Raw genomic sequence first — 20132 nt, 5'->3', positions numbered from 1 at the left:
CCAGGCCGCCCTGGGTGCTGTGCGCGCTGGTGCCCGCCGTGATCCCAGCCCACCGTGCTTCCCTGCCTGTGGGCCTGACGCCCCAGGGCCACCGCCCCTGCCCTTGCCAGCTGCCTCTCCGAATTCAGCCTCCTTCGTGTTTGTGCCTCAGGGGTTACCTTGCAGGATTTTTTTCAGTTAACTGCTCTCGTCCTGGCAGGGCCTCACCCTGTTAGCTGCCCGCCCTCCCTCCCTTCTGAGGGGCATCACTTCTCAGCTTCCCAAGTCCATGGCTCCTCCTGGACTTCTGAGGGACTTGTGAGAGGCCAGAAGGGCCTCCTTCTCCCAGGAATGTACATCCCTGCGGATGAGACGATTTCACACACTCGCACCCAGCTCCTATTCTGCAGGAGAGAACAGCACCTCTCAGGCTAGCTAGCATCTTCACCAGGGGCCACACCCCCTGCCCCCAGTCTCCTCTTCTGCCGGCCAGCTTGTTTAGTGGATTTAACGCTGTCACTGGGGCCTGCTGCTCAACCCCTCCCCTTTCATCCCGGCCAAGAGCCTTCCATGGGGTGAGGTGTACAAGAGTATGGTTTCCAGTGGCTGACTGCTCAATCCCAGGCTGAAGCAGCCAGACCTTCTTTGAGAGGAAGGCAGAGGAGGCCAGACACATGAGAAACCTGTGGCTGTTTTCTACTTAGGAGCCTGACACTTCAAAGATCCCCTGGTGGTGATTGGGGCGTGGCCTTTTGTGGCATTGATGAGCGATGGGCAGCTGAGTGTGGATCAACAGGCCCGTTTCTGGGACTTGTTACCCCAACAGTGCCTCCTCCTCCTTCCTTCTTGCATCAGGGTGTAGGGCTCCTTGAGGTCTTGGATGCTCCCCAAAAGGTGGACACACAAGGCTGTCGAGTTGGATCTTGGTCCAGTCTTCTTGCTAATCTGACCCTCCCCTCCAGAGCAGGTTAGGGGGTTGTCCCTTGGGACCTTCAGGAGCACTTCCAAGGCCATACAGAGGAGACACTTGCTCCTGTCTTCCTCTCTAGCTGGGAATTCTCAGCCCTGTCCATCAACCACTCCGACTGCTTTGCCTCCGGAGCCTCCAGGATTCCAGCACTTTTCTAGGTCTCCGGTCTAAGTTTCCGTCCACCCCCCACCCCCCAATAGGCTCCCTCCAGAACTTTCCAGCCAGTGGTCAATGAACTTTCCTTTCTTAGATCCAGACCATTGGTCCATCCGGTCTTCCCATTGCTGCTTCTCCCCACACAGCCTCCTCACTGGGCTCTACCTCCTGATGCCTGGTAGTATTGCTAAGGAACCCTGCAGGTGCCATCTTGTCCTGGGGCTTTGACCTTTACCGGACTCCTGTCCTTTGCTTACAAGTTTGTTCTGTCCATGTTGGTTCCAGCTGCATTGCATTATGGGACACCCTCTTTCCTCCTCACCACAGACTCTCTGGCCCATTGGAGGGATCATTTGCTTGTAGCATGTCCTGTTCTCCGGACCCTCTGTCAGTCACCCCCCACCCCTTCTCCCAAGTGGAGTCCTTAACTGCGATCTGAACTGAGGGTACCCTAATGGTGAGAAGGAGTCTCTAGGGCATCCCTGGCTCCCTGAACGTAGGGACATCTGTCTGTCGGCAGTGTTGGCCCCTGGCCCACTAGCTGCCTCTCATGGCCTTCTGCAGTGTGGGGCGGAGCTCCAGGAAAGTGAACTCTAACCCCCCTGGAGCCAGATGGGAGAACCACTGTTCTGGAAACCTCACACTAAAGCTCAACCAGCAGCGGTTGGACTTAGGTTTGTGGGAGTCTGTGCAGTGTGTTTCCTACACGGGGCTTTGCTTTGGGCCAGTTCTCTCTAGTTCTTTGGTGGGTGGGTGGGCTTCCGTGAGGAGCAGAGTCGGGTAGGCTCCCACGTCTTCTGGCTCGGAGGTGTGCAGCTGCCTGATTCCCACAGGAGTGTGCTGGTCAAAGGGTGGACTTAGACTCGGATGGATGGAGGAGGCCTTAAGTCCCAGCAATGTTCTGGTTAGTCCTGGGGTGTTGGGACAAGCCCCTCAGCCCCTCTGCCTCAGTGTCCCCCACTTGTAGAATGAGTCTGTCACCAGCTACCTCACAGAAGGTTATTATGAGGTCTTGTAAGGCAGTACACATAGAACATTCAGGTCACAGTGCCCAGCACGTCACAGATACATAGCTAACCATGGCGGGTGCAATTAGCACCATCCAAAGTGGGTAGCTGTCCTGCCTCCCCAAGGACATGCTTCTGAGACTTGCACTCTTATCCAGTAAGTACCGGGCAGGGAACCTGGGCTGGAGGAGGGCTGGGAGTAAGACGCCTGAGGAGGGGCTGAAGGCAGAGAGGAAAGTGCCCCTCAAGGCTTTTTCTCAGAGGTGGGCTCTGCTGGGCTGGAGGTCTCCATGGTTGGTTGGTCCGGTCCTTTCTCAGTCACTGTCAAGCTGATGAGCCCAGCCCGTCTTCTTGCTGGTCCTAGGGAGACTTGCCTGGTCCTCATCTCCTTCTTATAGGTCTCCCTGTGTGAGTGTCTCAGGCTCCTTAGGGTCAGAGGTGAGAGAGTGGCGGCCATGACTTGAAAGGGCCCGTGCTTCTAAGCTGGCCCTCCATTTGGAGTAGGGATGTTCTGGGAGCTTGACTGTATTCAGTGCCCACCCAAGCATCTGATTATCAATCTACAATACCAACCACTTAGCCATCCTGCCATTCATCAATCTACCCACCCACCCATCCACCTACCCATCCATCCACCCACCCACCCACCCACCCGCCCACCCATCCACCCATCCACCCATCCACCCATCCATCCATCCATCCACCCATCCATCCATCCATCCATCCATCCATCCATCCATCCATCCATCCTTCCATCCATCCCCCATCTGTCTGCCAGCTAACACTCAGCATTCATCTGTCTGTCCATCTACCCCACCACCCTATCCACTCACAAGCTCTCCATCTGTCCATCCATCCCTCCATCCATCTATTCACAAGCTCCCCATCCACACACTCACCGTTTCTGCATCCATCCATCCATCTACCATCCGTTTGTCCAGGGCTACGTCCATCCACTATTCACCCACCTGTTTCTGTCCATCTACCCACTCCCGTTCGATTTTCTACCATCTACCCATCCACCCACTCAACACAGATTTTTTGAATGTTTTTAAGCCAGGTACTGAGCAGTGTGTGGTATCTAACTTTCTGAAGTGGGGGGGGGGGGGCTCTTTTTTCTTTTTTGGAAAGGCCTCACTATTTAGCCCTGTTCTGGAACTCAGTATATAAACCCGGCTAGGCTCAAACTCACAAAGATCCTCCTGCCTCTGCCTCCCGAGTGCTGGGATTAAAGGCGTGTGTTCCCACACCAGGCTTCTGGAGGGTCTTGCAGAGGAACCCATGAGACATTTCATCTCTAATTCTGGCTTCATCCGCCTCTCCCTGGCTCTTTCTCTTGCTCTGTTCTCTCTGTCAGTCTTCATCTGGTCTCTCTGGCATCTCTGCCTCTCTTGTCACTGTCTCTTCCCGTGACATGTCTCCAGTGTTGATCTATCTCTATGTCTTCTACGCCTTGCCTCTTTATTCCCACCAGCCCTGCCCTGCACCTGACTGGGGGCTTCTGCCTGCTTCCCTGGACTGTCCTCATGCTCCCTGTCCCTTAGGATAAGAGCCTCTCCTGCGTCTCTCCTCCCCTCCTTCTCAGGATGGCCTCTTTCTTTTATGAGATGCCAATGAGGTGATGTCTGGGTTTTGTTAAATGTCATAAATAAATTATTAATCGCTTCTCGGGGTGGTAGCACTGCTCTGGATTGGCAGAGGGCCTGTGCCACAGAGGGATGTCCAGAGATTAATAAGATCTTTAGGCTTCTCAATGTCCAGAAGTCCCGGCCCAGAGTCCCTCCACCCTGTGACCCCTCCTGGGTTCTTTCTGTGTCAGTGAACTGCACCCAGCTTTGGGGGGCCTCATGTTCACAACTCTGTGTCTCTTCATTGCTCAGGAAGAAGGCTACAGTGTGAAGCCCATTTCAAAGATGAATGGTCAGTGGGCAGGCTTTTAGGGTACTGGGTCAGGAAGGGGTGGGGGTTCAAACACTGTGCTTCTCTGGCCTTCTTTCTTCCTGACCACTAGGTGGCCCTGTTCCCTGCTTGGAAATGTGTTGTAGGGTCTGGAAACAGGAGGAGCCCCTAGTCCCTGGGTACTGGGAAGGACGGTAGACTGAGCTGGCTCTCCATCAATGGCCGATTTGCTCATCTCAGACACTAGTGATGGAGATCTTGTCCAGGTCCTCCCTCTGATCCCTAGTCCTCCCATTCACAGAGCCAGACGTCAACCTCTACCATAGTCCTGTTGGAAGAGCTTCTTGGAGGCTTGTACTTCCTCAGAGGAGGTGGGGCCGGGAGCCTGGCAGGACTTCACCCTGGGTCTAGATTCCTAGATCTATCCTGATTTGGCCCCCATGCTCATTTCTCAGGCTCTGTGAACTCTCAGATCCAGAGTTGGCCCTGGCCATTTCAGTGGTCCTGGGGTGCAGTCCTGAACTTGGGACACAGGCACACTGCTGAAATATTGGGTTCTGGGCAATCCAAAGCCTGGAGGGCGGAGCCAGGGGAGGGCTCACATACTGGTATGTGCCTTTGGCCCAGGTTGCCACACTGTCCCCTCGGACAGTGGTGGAACAGAGATATGTGCCGGAGAGGAGGTCCTTAGAGTCTCATATCTGTAAATAGGGGCATTGGAATATCTTGTTTTTACTGAGACCAGGTCTTGCTGCGTAGCCTGGGTTGTCTTCGAACTTTTGGTATTACCCCCCAGACTGTGGAGTGTTGGGATTAGCGACCTGTGCCACCACAGCTGGCTCAGTGCCACTGCTGTAATTTACTAGCTGGGAAGGGTCATCCAGCTGCAGCTGGATGATGCAGGCCTGCGCTGGGGGCTGTGGTGGCCAGCAGACGAGTGGCAGAGAGCAGAAAAAGCTTTACCCGACAGATTCTGTTGCCGACTTCTCTCATCTTCGAGCTGTGTCCCATCCCAAGTCTCCCTTGCTCCTCAGGCCTGATCTGACTGGGGCTACTTAAGGAGTTACCAAGCTAATGGTCCTAATTATAGCTGGCTGGATCGATGGAACTCGGGCCCTGGGGCGGGGCAGGGCTGGTGTTTGAGGATATGGCCAGGCAGGCCAGAAGGGCACTGAAGCAAGCCTGCCAGACCATTGGCAGGACAAACGTTTTATGGACTGACTGTCCCCACCCTGGAACCCCTCACTCCAGGGTAATGGAGTCCCATCTCCCTGGCTGGCCACATACCTTTTGTCTTTTTTTTTGTTTTTGTTTTTGTTTTTTGTTTTTTTCAAGACAGGGTTTCTCTGTATAGCTCTGGCTGTCCTGGAACTCACTCTGTAGACAAGGCTAGACTCGAACTCTCGAACTCAGAAATCCGCCTGCCTTTGCCTCCCAAGTGCTGGGATTAAAGGTGTGCGCCACACTCCCCCGCACCCCCTGCACCTTTTGTCTTAAAAGCCGACTTCTGTCCTGTTTCTGGCCTATGGGGCTGTGAGAACAGGGTTGACAGCACAGGTCTGAGACTTGGGTGTGGCAGATGATGGAGTTGCTTGAGGGGTGACTCTCAAGCTTGATTTTAGGAGGCTCGGGACCTGTTGCTGAGGAGGAGGATGGTCCATGTGGGAAGAGGGGGCTGGATCGTCAGTGCAGACTGGGTGTGTGGGTGATGGGTGGAGCCAGTGTCATAGGCTGAGCCTCAGGTGTCTGTCCTCGGGGCTACCAGAAGCTACGTGGGGACAGGAAATGCTTGTTAGAGATAGGCGTGGTCAGAGCTGTGTCCTCATGTGTGAAGTGAACTCTAAGAATTTCCCAGAGGAATTTTTTTTTTTTTTAATTAAGCAGGCAGCCTTGGGCTGTGAGGTCTTGTGAAGGAGGTGGTGGTGGTGGGGTCTGTACATGAGCACGAATGAGTTACAGCTAGCTTGAGGACACCTCCTTACTGTCTTTGGTGTCCACGGGTAGACTACAGGCTTCCTTCCAGAACATTCCTAGCTACTTGTGTACCCTGTCTCTTCTGTTGGTCAGTTGTTGTTGTTGTGGTGGGGGACATGCGCTGGGCTGGCTTCCTAAGCCTGGGGATTCCCTGGCTGGGTGGAGACTGAGGACTGCCCAGAGCAGGCAGGAGGGAGAAGGGCCCCCCTTAGGATTGCATCAGCCTGGAGCCTGTTACATAACCGGTGCGGAACGCTCTCAGGGGATGGGAGCTTCTGTCTGGGTGGGTGTCTGTGGTACTGGGAGAGTACACAGGTGTGGATGGGTATCCCACTGGCCGCCATAGCCTGGCCTGCGTCCATCCTCAGTGCAGTGCCAAGACTCCTCCACACCTAGCTGACACCGGACACCGAGGGCCTCTGCAGATTCTCCCTGCCTCTGGCACATCAGAGCTCAGAGGAGCAGTGGCTTACTTCCAATATCACCTGGCCTCAGCTTGACTCCCAGGCCCATGGAAGCCCAAGTCAGGAATGGCCCATTCCCTTGTGCTCTGGAGTCCTGCCAAGATCACAACAGCTGTACTTGCTACATGGGCCCTGTCTTCTCTGTAGCTGTATACTGTGGTACTCAGTACTGTGGTACTTTGTAGCTGGGTACTGCGGTACTCGGTATGGTGGTTCTTCTCTGTAGCTGGTTACTGTGGTACTTTCCTGTAGTTCGGTACTGTGGTGGTCCTTCAGGGATGACCTACATTTGGACTGCAGTGGCTTCCAGTCCTACCTGGAGCCTGCCTTCTCCTCTCTATATTGGTTGGGTGCTCTTCTGGGTTCCCATTTGTACAGTAGGGAGTGGCTGGAGCTTTGCTGTATACAATCCCTGCCCTGGAGATTCTGGGGTGCTGTCTTGGCAGGCGGGGCTGCTTGCTCCTCGGATGGGGTCCTGGTGCCAAGGGGTATCTTGCCCCTGTGGAAAGTTCTAAATGTGCAGATTGACCATATAGGGTTCAGAAGGGGTCATAGCTACTGAAGCCACGAAATGCCCTCTGAAGGTGAGGTATGTGTGACTGGTTAGCAACCAGGTATGGGGAGCTACCGAAACCAGCAGGAACCTGTCTTCTTCCCTTTGGACTCTGGAGTTCAAGAGATTCAAGGCTTGTGTGGGACCTGAGAGATGGGTGATACTTACCTATGCCTGGGAAGCACAGGCCCTTCTCCACTCTCTGGCCACCCCTAGACACTCATGTGTAGAGCAGGAGGTCGGGGTCAGAGGTCGGGGTCAGAGGTCAGGGTCAGGTCGGGGTCAGAGGAGCCAGGTTATGAGCAGGAGAAGTTCTTGGGCCTTTGGAGCTACTTTATTCTGGAAGCCTCTTTTGCACCTTCGGGGTGCCTGCCCCCTCATTCTCCCCCAGGTGACTGCCTGCCTCTCCTTTCCCCTCTGGGTGGTTCTTTCTTTCTCTCTCTCTCCTTTGCCCCTCTGGGTGACTGCTTCTCTCCTTTGCCCTTCTGGGTGGCCATCTCTCTCTTTCTCTCCTTTGCTTCTCTCTCTCTCTCTCTCTCTCTCTCTCTCTCTCTCTCTCTCTCTCTCTCTCTCTCCTTTGCCCTCTGGGTGGCTGTCTCTCTACTCTGGGTGGTTTGGTTCTGGCTCCTGTGTCAGGCTTTAGCTAACTGTGTCCCCCTCGGTACAGCAGAAGTCCCTTTCTCTTTTTGGGGTGACATGGCACTAGCTAGCTCCCCTTTTAATGGCCCGAGGCCCTGATCCCACCTTGCCTCCTCTTGGAATTTAATTTTTAAATGTCTATGTGGTGTGTGCTCCTGAATGTGGGGTTCCTGCAAATGTGGAGGCCAGAGGAAGGCGTGATGCCTTCTCTGTCCCTCTCTGCCTTGTTACCTTTAGACAGGATATGTTACTGGACTGTAAGTTCCCCAGTCTGGCTAGGCTGGGTGTCTAGCAAACTCTCCTCTAACGCATGTTCAGCTATGTCTGGCTTTGCCCTTTAATTCTTGAAGTCAATGAGGGACTTTGGGGTTCACAGGCAACTCCTGGAAACCCCACATGTGGAAGGGCTTGGCATCCTGCTTGCTCTGTGTATCTACGTTGGCCTCTGTATCGATTTCCTGCACAGAGCCGGGCAGGGGAGGCAGTGTAGTCTTGAGTACCTCATTAAGAGAGAATCCTGTCGCCAGGCGGTGGTGGCTCACGCCTTTAATCTCAGGTAGAAACGGGCGGATACCCCCCAGTCTGAGGCCAGCCTGGTCTACAGAGCAAGTTCCAGGACAGCCAGGGCTCAGAGAAAGCCTATCTTTGAAAAAACAAGCCGGGCAGTGGTGGCGCACACCTTTAATCCCAGCACTTGGGAGGCAGAGGCAGGTGGATTTCTGAGTTCGAGGCCAGCCTGGTCTACAGAGTGAGTTCCAGGACAGCCAGGGCTACACAGAAAAACCCTGTCTCAAAAACAAAACAAAACAAAACAAAACAAAACAAAACAAAACAAAACAAAACAACAAGAAACAGGCCGGGCAGTGGTGGCGCACGCCTTTAATCCCAGCACTTGGGAGGCAGAGGCAGGCGGATTTCTGAGTTCGAGGCCAGCCTGGTCTACAGAGTGAGCTCCAGGACAGCCAGGGCTATACAGAGAAACCCTGTCTCGAAAAACCAAAAAAAAAAAAAAAAAAAAAAAAAAAAAAAAACAAGAAACAGACAAAAAAACAATGTTGTAAAAAAAAAAAAGAAAAAGAAAAAACAAAACAACCCCCCCCAAAAAAAACAAAAAACAAAAAACAGAGGGATCTTATCAAGCCCATAACTGATTACCGTGCCAACTCCATTAAGTCTTTGGCTGATGAGACCCGTGTCTCTTATTGTCTTACGTTCATGAGTCACATCCAAGCTATACTTGAACCTCTGGGGGCCAGGATAGGCTTCACTCAACTTGGCCTCTCTGTTGAACCCCAGCCCTCCTTTGGCCAGCTAGCGATGATGCTGGTGTCCCGTGAGACCTGTTCTCCCCCAGTAAGGACACCACATTAGAGACTTGCTTTTGCTTATTGGGTTCAGGACTAGGTGGTTATTATCCCTTCTTACAGAAGAGGGAAGGAGAGGTCAGAGAGGGGAGGTGACCTGGGCCATCTACCAGAGCCCACATGACGGTTGTCACTTGGCTTAGGACAGTGGTGACATGGCTGTGATGTGGCATATGGTGGTGGAGGGGGCCTCATGGCCCGCCTTTGGCTCTTTGTTCCCGTTTCTGGCTGAGAGAAACTGAAGGTGACCCCTCTCCCTTCCGACTCCTGCAGAAGAAGAAGATGGTGGCCTTGAAGGCTTTGAGGACTTCTTCCCTGCGGAGCCTGTGAGCCTTCCCAAGAAGAAGCCGAAGAAGCCGAAAGAGAGCAAGTCCAAAGGGAAGAGGAAGAAGAAAGAGGTGAGGCACACTGGGGGCGGGGCCGGGCGTGGCAGACCGGGGAAGGGCGTGGAGTGGTGTGGCAGGGAGGGCGTGGTGTTGTGGGGCAGGGAGGGCGTGGCAGGGTGGGCAGGGTGGGCCTGGACCTTGAATTGTATAGAATGGAGATACCATGCAGAAATGCCCTTGGGATGGAAATGTTGTGTTTCTTAAGAAAGTTGGAGGGTCAGATGCCCACCTGATCTCCACTCTGTCCTCTTCCCATGCTGGGAATATGTCAGACATGGACCTGGCAAGTGAGGGACGACCGTGGGGAGAATCAGGGACGTCTGAGGGACCTGAAGCCTGTGTGTTTTCTCCTTGTCTCTGTGTCTTGTCTAGGGGTGTGAACAGAGCCTACCCTGAGGGTTCCCCGGGGCCAGTTCTTCAGTGTCCCCTTCGAGCCCACCCCAACTCCTTACTTTGCATCTTGGTGTGTGTGTGTCTGTGTGTGTGTGTGTGTCTGTGTGTGTGTGTACCACCCTTTGTTCTGGAGTGTCTTTGACCCCTCAGCTGACCCCTCGGCTTTGACCTCTACATCTGTCTGAAGACTCTCTCTGTAGTCTGGTATGATGTCTACGTTTGATTTGTCTTTTCCCAGAACACCCTACACCTTACCACAAGGCCAGTCTGTAGCTGTCACCAGCAGGAAGGAAGAAAGGAAGGAAGGGAGGGAGGGAGGGAGGGAGGGAAGGAGGGAGGGAGGGAGGGAGGGAGGGAAGAAGGAAGGAAGAAGCTTGTTTTGACTTATCTATACTCTAAGGCCTCCTCCAAGGTGTCGAGAAGCTCTCTGTCCCCATTATCCAGACTTGGAAGTGGAGGCAGGGTGTGGGAGCAGGCCCTGTGTTTGGAGAACTCCCCATTTGGAGGAGGTGCTAGGAACCTTTGACACGGGGCCTGGGAATCTTCCTCACTGCCTCCTCCTGGTCATGTCCTCGGGCCTGCAGATCTGGACTGTGAAGCCCTGGGATTCAGGCGCCCGGACTTTCTGGCTGAAGCTGTGAGGTCCCCACTGATTCCACTGTTCTCTGCCCCAGGCGCTGGGATCCCCGACTTGCTCTCAAATGTCAGGCCATAGGCTGGGACCATGTCAGTTGTAAGCCCCAACAGGGCTTCCCAGGGGTCAATTCTAAGCAGGGCTGTCTTTTTTTTTTTTTCTCCTTCTTCCTTCCTGGGCACAGGGTTGTCATGCCTCTGGTAGTAAGGAGGCTGGAGATGGGGGTGGAGAGGGCTGTAGGGCTGGGGGTATGGTGGCCTCCAAGTCCAAGGAAGGTAAAGCCACAAGAAATTTTTTCCAATGGCTCAGGTCTCTTGGCCTCTTTTCCTGAGGACTTTTTTTTTTTCCATCCCCCTGTACCGTCTTCCTCTGGTTCAGTCTTCAGTTGCACACACTGGCTGTTCCTCCAGCCTGTGCCTCCTTTCTCTGCCATGTCTCTCTCTCTCTCTCTCTCTCTCTCTCTCTCTCTCTCTCTCTCTCTCCACTTCATTTTCCCATCCCCTCCCATTCCTCTCTTCTCTTTCATTCCTCTGTCCCGGTGGTTGTCGCTCCTTAAGATGCAATAGTGCTTCTTTATAAGGGCGGGGACACGGAGGTAGACAAGGTTTCCCGAGGATGAGCACCAGAGGTGACCTTTGGGCCAGGGGTGCTTTCCTCTCCTTTTCCATCTCATCCTGGAGCTTGGCTCTCTCCCGCCAGCTGCAGGATCTGGGGTGGGGGTGGCGGTCTGTAGCATGCTATTTACAAAGAGGAAGAGCCGTCTGCCCGCCCACGCACCCACCCCGCAGGCCTGGATCACGGGTGTGGGAATCTCCTTCCTCCCCCGACCCCACCGCTACATCCCCCACCAGGTGACTCGCGCGTGCCAGGCGACGAGGACCCGGAGCAGGTGGGCTCTAAGGCAGTGGTTTGGGCGGGGGTGGGGGGCGTACAGGCAAGCAGCGAGCCCTGGTTTCTGATTTACATAAAATAACCCGGCTGCAGCCGGAACCTGAGCATATGTAGATGAAGCTCCCTGTCAGACCGGGAGCGCAGGAGGGAGAACTGATTTCAACCTGTACTGCAGCGGTTGCCATGGCAACCAATTATTCAGTGCTAAATTATAACTGTTTATAACACTGGTGAATGGGAGGCTCAGATTTCATTTTTTTTTCTTTTTCCCTCCCAATCTTGAAGGACCCCAAGTCGAGAATGACCAACTCCCCGAGTTCTTCCTTTGAGTCTTAATACTGTTTTTTTTTTCCTTTTTTTTTTTTTTCTTTTTTGAGAGATGAGATGTGAATCTGGGCATGGGGTGGGGTGGGCGGACGAGCGAGACAGGAGGCCTGGATTCAGGAATTGTGGTCGGAGAGGGACAAGGAGTTGTGTTGGAGTCGCTTGAGGTCCTCACCAGTCATGACTGGTTAGTTGTGCCCTTAACAGGAAAAGGGGTGCTGAGCAGAGGGATCCCTCTTTGGCCCCAACCTGGGTGTGGCATCTGAAGTGTTTTACAGGTGTCCCCTGACACAGCCACAAGTGTTCCGATTAGTGACACCCAGGGTTGGACCTTAACAGTAGCACCCATGAAGGACAGTGCCAAGGTCAAAGGCCCAACTATCATCCTGATTTTTTTTTAAGATTTATTTTTTTATTTTTATGAGTACACTGTAGCTGTCTTCAGACACACAGACATCCCATTACGGATGGTTGTGAGCCACCATGTAGTTGCTAGGAATTGAACTCAGGACCTCTGTCAGAGCAGTCAGTGCTCTTAACCACTGAGCCATCTCTCCAGCCCCCTGTCATCTTGATTTCATGAGTGAGTTTTGGTTGTTCTCAGACCTCAGGACTGAGGTTGGCTGGTGAACTCTATTAGAGGTTTACTGGTCTGTGTTTCCTTTCCGAATGGGGTGTGGCCCACCTCCTCATCCCCAATAAGACCCCAATAAAACAAGGTCTCACTAGGTGACCTGGAATTTGGCATATAAACCAACTGACCTCAAACTCAGAGGCCCATCTGCCTTTGCTTTCTAAGTGTTGAGACTAAAGGTGTGCACCCTAGTAAGTTCTGTGGTCCCTCTCTCTCCTTCTGGTTCTTGGTCAGTTTTCCCTTTCTCGTGAGGTTGCTCTCCCCGGTCCTGCTGACAGCTCCTCTGTGGATGCTTTTCAGATCCACTTGGAGCTCTTCACCGTCTTCTCTGTGAGGCAAGATGTTTTTATGATGTGTGTCAGGCAGAGGAGGAGGCCCAGTGGAGGAAGTCTGGGAACAGCTGGTACAGGTTCTGCTGGGACTCAGACTGCCTACTGTAGTGTGCAGGCATAGCTGTGAGGGCGACCTAGGCTATGCTGGCTTTAATGGGAAGGGGAAGGGCAGGGGAGAAGAGAGGTGGGCTAGGGGCTCAGGGATGCAGGTCATGGTCTTCTCTCTCTGTGGGTAGACATCTTGCCTATGCTTTAGTGGATGGATGGAGAAAAGGGGTCCCTAGCTTGAGATCCACCCTGCAGGGCTCCAGCTAAGCCTACTGTCATCCTACCCAGCTCTGGAGTGTACCCAGCTGAGTCCTCTCCAGGACAGGTTTCAGCTTCAGCAGACTCTGCCTCCTATCATTGCTGTGCACAGGCTGCTGCTGCTGCTGCTGCTGCTTCTGCCAGCCACCTCTGCTGGAGGCACGCCCCTCCTGCCCTCTTCTCTCTCCTCCCTCTGGCTGTAAGCTGTGCTGGCCGTTTCTGGCCTCCTCTCACCCCTGGATATGGCAATGTCTTCTTCCCAGTAGATGCTCTGACCAGCTATTAGGCAACAGTTGTCTACCTATGATCCATGTGACTGGCTTTGGTCCTGTCCCAGTAGAAAAATGTCTGCTTCCCAATCAGCATTGTTAGCATTTGAGAATGTTGCCTTTGCCTGGGTGTGGTCCACTTATATCAGGAGTAGAGGACATCTGTGGTTCTGAATGCTTAAGTTCCCCCAGTCTCTGAGCATGGCTATCCAAGCCAGCACCTCTGTGTGCACAATCTCCCTGGCTCCTCTCACCAGTGTGCAGGTGAGAGAATTTAAGTTCCAGGTGGTTACAATGACTTGAACTTGTCCCAGGATAGCAAGGACCTTTGGGTAGGAGGCCATGAACATCTTCACCAGCCTGGGTCATTTGGCCGCAACTCTGGTGGAGTCTGGATTTCTCTCTCTAGGGCAGGTTGTAGCTGCTGTCTGTGGTGCTGAAGAGTATGGTGTGCTCTCTCTCTTTCTCTCTGTCTCTCTCATCTTCTTTTTGGGGTGAGAGAGTTGGGCTCTCAGATCTCTTGGACAGGGTTTTGGAGAGCTGGCTGGTCTCTGTCACCATGGGGGAAGAGAATGTCCCCATCTGAATTCCACTGGGAACTGTGACTGGGGTTCCACGTTACTGACAGGTGCAGGAGGTGGGAGTTTCCCCTTGTCCAGGGCAGAGTCAGAATCAGTATTCTGAGATAGCAAGAAGGCCTTGCTGGCATGCTGACTTGGTGATCGATTAGCGGGTGACAGGCTCAGTCTTCTATGAGGGAGACCGAGCTGAGTGTCCAGGAGAGCCTGTGGGTGGGGTCTTCCCACATGGACCGCAAGGGGAAGACCCTTCGGTGACGTGTCCAGCCTCAGCTAATTAGTGGGATGTGCTTAACTGGAAATTCTCTGCTGGGGCAGACAAGAACATGGCTTTCCCTTCATTTCCCTTCCCTCTCTTCTCTTTCCTTCCTCCCTCTCCCGGATTGTCTTTCATAGCTCAGTCTTCATATCTCCAGCTCTCTCCATCTCTTCTCATGCTTGCTTTTGCTCACCCTGAAAAAGATCTCACTGCAATCACAAGGGTGACAAGTTCTGAACTGGTAATCGTTGTGATGGTGCCAGCCTGTCCCTGCAGCCCCTGTGGGAGAGGACAGGGCTCTGCTATCCTCTTGGGCAAACCCTTTTTTTCATGGACAGTTTCTTGTATCTTGGTGGTGGGTATGCTATGACTGTAAACACCCTCATCTCCATATAAATGGGCCATTTTCTGCCTGTACAGACGGGAAACACAATCTAGTCAACCTTAAGAGCTGCCTGATTTACCTTTTTCTACGGTTGAGGTGGAGTGGCTATCCTGAGACAGGCTTGTACTGTGGCTGCCTCTGGAGAGCTGGCCCTCTGTGCACGCACTCCATCCACAGGCTGATGGGTGCAGGGTGGACGGATCAGCTCCTGTCTGGAACTTTTCATGGATGGTTTGGTTTTTGAGGGCTGGAGAGATGGTTCAGGTTAGAGCACTGTCTGCTCTGCCAGAGGTCCTGAGTTCAATTCCCAGCAACCACATGGTGATTCACAACCATCTGTAATGGGATCCGATGCCCTCTTCTGGTGTGTCTGAAGACAGCTACACTGTACTCATATACATGAAGTAAAAAAAAATTGGTTAATTTTTTGACTTTGGCTATCATGGCCTCTACCATGAATTCCTGAGGTATTATTAGCTGACTCAAACAGCTAACACTTCACTTGCCTGGGGAAGACTGGTTCCACTGTAGATCACCCTCACAGTCAGCTAGTCACCTCGGCTCACACTCCTTCACCAGTGCACAATGAGTGAAGGGCAGCCTTGCTGCCCCAGGTCTCTGGTATTCTGGGGCGTCTGGCACCCTCACTGTGCCCCTTGTCTTCTCCAGGGGAGTAATGACGAGCTGTCAGAAAATGAAGAGGATCTGGAAGAGAAGTCAGAGAGCGAAGGTAGCGACTACTCCCCCACCAAGAAGAAGAAGAAGAAACTGAAGGAGAAGAAGGAGAAGAAGGCCAAGCGGAAAAAGAGGGACGAGGATGAAGATGATAACGATGAGGGAGGTTTGAAGGTAATCACCGGGGCGGGGCCAGGAGGGAGGATGGAGGGGAGCTCGGAGCCCCAGTCAGGGAGGGCATAGAGAGCTCTGTGTGCACATTTACGGACGCGGATGTCGGACACGGATCATGAGGGGCCTGTGGTCAGAAGTCTCAGTGACACCGGGGAAAAAGGAAAGGCTTGTGGTAGAACAGTGCGGTGTCTTGCTGACGGATTGGGGCTGCCCCTGGCTGTAGCTCGCCCACCGGAGCGTGCAACTGTCTCTGGAGAGAGTGATAGTGTGAACTCGAGTTTTGTGTTGGGAACCTCTCGCTCGGAGCAATCTGGGGAAATGAAACAGCAAACGGGATCTTTGCCGCTTAGCATCCGCCGGACAGCCCCGAGTGGCCAGCTCTGCCTGGGTACTTGGTGCACTCTGCAGTTCTGCCCACGTGGGTGTTCCTCCAGTCTCTCGATGAACTTGGAGCTGCGGGGCTGTGGCTGTAAAGATGGGTCTGCGCTGTCCTATGGGCATGGGCATCTTTGTCACGAACGTGGAGAGCAAGTCAAAGCATTGCAATTGAACTGAGGCCGCCCCCTGGCTTGTGAGGTGTGGGTGGGTAACCCTGTGTCACTAGGAATCGTTTGTGAGCCACGTTGTGGCACCGTCAACATTAACACAGTCGCCGTTGGGCGGCAGAGGGCTACGCATGATTGAAGACTGGAGTGCTTGTGGGTAGCTTTCTTGTGGGGGTGTCCTGACACCCAGTGTGATCCCATTAGTCACTGGTGGGTTTGCTGTGAGTCAGCTGTGACTGTAATAGCCATGGGGACAGTTTTGAGAAATTAACTTCCAGGAGCTGTTTAGATTACTGGTGACGTCATCATCTGCCTGCTTCTGGGTTTCCTCCATGTTTCTCAGGAATGGCTGGTGTGTCTGAGGGGGCAGGTTGGCAGTGGGAGGGTGTCCCTTGTGTAAAACAGCAACCAGGTTCCTAAGTCTCTTGCTTTGAAGGCCATTTCTGGGACATAAATACCCAGGGAAAATTTGCACCAGCTGGGACCGTCCACTTCAGGAGCAGAAAGATGGCTCCAAGGGGACTTGAGGGGTCAAGGCAAATAGGGATCTGTGTGGCATTTTCTGATGTTACCCAAGGCTGCAAACTTTTCTGGATGGAGGTCTGTGTGTCCTGGCAGATCAGGAATGTGCTCTATAAGGGTGTGCGCTCATTGCTTAGTGAGTGGAAGGTTACTTGGAAAAGGCAGGATACAGGAGGAGAGGAAGGTGTCTGGGTTGTATGGTGTCTGAGCACCTATGCTAATTCTCTGTGAGGCAGATTGAAGAAACTGAGGCAGAAAAGTGAATTAGTTTGTCCACATCTTGCTGATGGTATCTGGCAGAGCCATGGTTAGAAGTGACCCACGGGGAGGCTGGAGAGATGCCTCACACGGAGAGGCTGGAGAGATGGCTCAGTGCATAAGAGCTCTGGCTGCTCTTCCAGAGGCCCTGGGTCCAATTTACAGCACCTAAAGACGCCTTAGAATTATAACTCTAGTGTCGGAGTCGGAATCGGATCTGATGGCCTTTCTGGCCTCCACTGGCACCAGGTACACATGTGATAGTCAGAAGACATACATGTAGGCAAAAAATTCATACGCATAATAGCAAACACCCTTAGTCCCAGCAGTTAGGAGGTAGAGGCAGGAGGATCTCTCCGAGTTCAAGGCCAGCTTGGTCTACATAGCAAGTTCCAGGATAGCCAGGGGTATGTAGAGAGACCAACCAACAACAACAATGATAAACAAAAATCCCAACGAAACAAAACCTCCTTTCTCTACAACCAGCACTTCCTGTGATCCCGGCTCACCAGGGGCCACGCAGTAACGTGGTCTTCTAGCTCTCTGACCTCTGTGACGGTCTCATTGAGCTTTTTCTCAGTTTCCTTAGCAGCACACCACTTCAGTCCTGTCTGCCTGTGTCTGTCGGTCTGTCTCCAGAGCTTCTCTCTTAGCAGAGCAGCCTGTTGCCCGCCCGTCTGCTTTCGTGCGTGATCTCTCCCCAGTCTCAGCTTTAAAGCTCACAGTGTTGTTGTCGTTCTGTGAGCTAGAATCGGAGACAAGCCACTGGTGGGGTTGTCGGGATAGGGTGGGTGAGAGCTGTTGTTAGCTTTCTCAGAGTAAGGAGGCGGGTCAGAAGGGCCTGTGCCTCTGACCCCGCCTCTGGCCATGTCTCTGCAGGAGCCTAAGTCTTCAGGACAGCTCATGGCCGAATGGGGGCTTGACGATGTGGACTACCTGTTTTCTGAGGATGACTACCACACACTGACCAACTACAAGGCCTTCAGCCAGTTCCTCCGGTGGGCAAGGGGCTGCCGTGGCTGGGTTACCAAGAAAGTTGTGTTTAATTGAGGGGAGTGGGAACGGAGAGGCAGCCAAGACTCTCGAGAGGGTGAGGGCTATCAGAATAACCCCTGACCTGAGAAGGGCTTGGCGTCAGGACGCCTTCATTTTAGCATAGCAGTCTTAGATGGGCCTACCCGCCTCAAGGCCTTGTCCTGGGTTCTTCTGTGGGGGATGGCCTGCTGTAGGCCCGTCTCCGATCTGCAGCCTAAATGGAAACACTCTAGAAGTTAGGAATATGTTGGGGTGTGCTCTGGTCTCACTTTGTCCTTTCCTTGCCCCTACTGGGCTAGCCAAGACTACTGGGCTAGTCACACCTCGAAGGCGTGAGAGAAAGGGTGGTCCTCCCTCACCTTCCTGTCTCTCTACCGCAGGCCGCTTATTGCCAAGAAAAACCCGAAGATCCCCATGTCCAAAATGATGACTGTCCTGGGGGCCAAGTGGCGAGAATTCAGCGCCAATAACCCATTTAAGGGTAGCTCAGCAGCAGCGGCGGCGGCGGCCGTGGCTGCGGCCGTGGAGACGGTGACCATTGCTCCTCCGTTGGCCATCAGTCCCCAGCAAGTGCCCCAGCCTCTGCCTGTACGCAAGGCCAAGACTAAAGAGGGCAAGGGTAAGGCCGTGGGTGACTAGGCACTGCCCTGTCTGGCAGCTCTGCCCCTCCAGATCCTGCAGGGCAGTTAGGGGCGGTCTGTACTGACGGGTTTTATCTGACCTTGGCCGACTTGCTTTTCCCAGCTTCTGCTCTGTTTCCTACTGGGGATGATGGGGTCGCCCACAGCATGGGGTTCTTCAAGCCCATCCCCCATTGTGGGCATGGAGGTCCACAGGATGGAACATGCTCCTGCTCTGGACTTATACAAGTTTAAGGCAGTCTCGGGTTAGCCTGCTGATCCTCTCCTGTGAGCACCTCCTGTATCTGGGAGTGAGTGTGACCAGGTCTGGAAGGACAGCAAGGAGACCTAGGTCCAGTCTAACCCAGTGCAGATGGGACTGGGTAGTGGTGGGGCAAGCAGGGTCTTCTGTTTAGGAGGGACAGTCTGCAGCCTGGTGGAAGTTCTGGCTTCTGAGAGGCTGGGGACATTAACATTCTGTCTTCTTAGTGCTCTGATGTCAGGTTTGATGGGCTGAGAGGAACTTGGGGACCCCTTGTGTCAGCCCGCAGAGTTTTGGTGTCTGGGAAAATGCTCAGTATTGTGCCTGGTACGCCCATTTCTTGTCTCAGACAGTGCCCGGTGGGTGTGAGCCATAGGGCAGGTGCTCTGTCTTCTGTCCCCTCAACTCTTGTCTCTGTGTACCGTCCTCCAAAGTCTTTACTTCCCCTGCCCAGGAGCTACTGCAGAACTCTTGACTTCCTCTGCTGCCCATTCAGAGCGCAAAAGATTGAAATAGCTTTTCTGTGGCATGCCCCGAGTGCAGCCGGGTCCCCATCAGCATGGGGTACAGCCAGAGGAGAACTGAGCAAGGCTACCTGGCCAGGGCATGGATCCCACCATCAGGCACCATGCTTTGCTCTGGGCTGCTGGGGTGGGGACAGGGACATCATTCCCTAGATGGCATATCAGTCGGTGTGCTGCTGGTGGTACATGCACAGATTCCAGCCTTGTAGCCCAGGGTGATAGGAAAGTTGGGAGTGGTAGCCATGGTTTGGGAGGCTGGTGGGTTGGCTTTTGGATTCGGGTAGGTAGAAGCTGGCCCTGCTGGTATGGAAGTCAAGGTTGGCCAGACTGTGTAGGCATTTGTAAGCGTCCATGGCTCCTCTGGCTGTATCACCATCTGGCCAGCATGGTGGCCAGTATACAGACTGAGTCAGGGTTGTCTGTCTATCACTTCCTGTCTAACATAAGCAAGATTAGAAGCTCTCAGCCTTCTCAACCAGAAAGGGTGACAATGCTGCCCGTGGCCAGGTCTTGGAGGCTCAGTGAGGTGGCGGGGGAGGAGTGGACCATCAGTGACACTGTTGGTCATGGCAACCCTTGTCACCATGTCCAGGGCCCGGAGTGAGGAAGAAGAACAAAGGCACCAAAGACTCCAAGAAAAAGGGCAGGGGCAAGAGAGTGGCGGGGCTCAAGTTCCGCTTCGGAGGGATCAGCAAGCGGAAGAAGGGTTCCTCGGTGAGTGTGTGCAAACATGTGCGTGTGTGTGTGTGTGTAAATGTATGCATGTGTGTGCATGTGTGTGTGTGTGTGTGGGCAGAGCATTCCTCAGTGGTTGTATGTGTGTTCATGTGTGTATGTGTGCATGTGTGTGCATGTGTACATATTATGTGTTTGTGTGTGGGGGACATAGCATTCCTCAGTGAGTGTATGTGTGTGTATATATGTGTGTGCACTCGTGAATGTGTGGGGAGAGAAGGGTTGCTCAGTGACTGTGTGCGTGTGTGTGCATGTATGTGCATGCGCGTGTGTATGTATATATGTGTGTGCATGTGTGCATATGTGTGATTGTGTGTGTGGGCAGAGCATTTCTCAGTGAGCACATGTGTGTGCATGTGTGTGCAGCATTATGTGCATATGTGTGT

General features: G+C 53.4%; 1 protein-coding gene across 2 annotated transcripts in view; it reads left to right on the top strand.

Annotated features, from left to right (window-relative positions):
• The window catches only part of Chd5 (chromodomain helicase DNA binding protein 5), a 49359-nt gene that overhangs the window by 526 nt on the left and 28701 nt on the right, over window positions 1-20132 (top strand). For both annotated transcript variants that reach the window (XM_028757833.1, XM_028757834.1), the window contains exons 2-6: window positions 9279-9403; window positions 15066-15245; window positions 17450-17568; window positions 17986-18224; window positions 19604-19725. In XM_028757833.1, the coding sequence (XP_028613666.1) occupies window positions 9279-9403; window positions 15066-15245; window positions 17450-17568; window positions 17986-18224; window positions 19604-19725 (785 nt within the window). The remainder of the gene's footprint in view (window positions 1-9278; window positions 9404-15065; window positions 15246-17449; window positions 17569-17985; window positions 18225-19603; window positions 19726-20132) is intronic.

This window comes from Grammomys surdaster, unplaced genomic scaffold (assembly GCF_004785775.1).
Source record: "Grammomys surdaster isolate TR1022 unplaced genomic scaffold, NIH_TR_1.0 126185, whole genome shotgun sequence".
NCBI classification, from domain to species: Eukaryota; Metazoa; Chordata; class Mammalia; order Rodentia; family Muridae; genus Grammomys; species Grammomys surdaster.
This window is presented reverse-complemented; position numbering and strand designations above follow the sequence as displayed.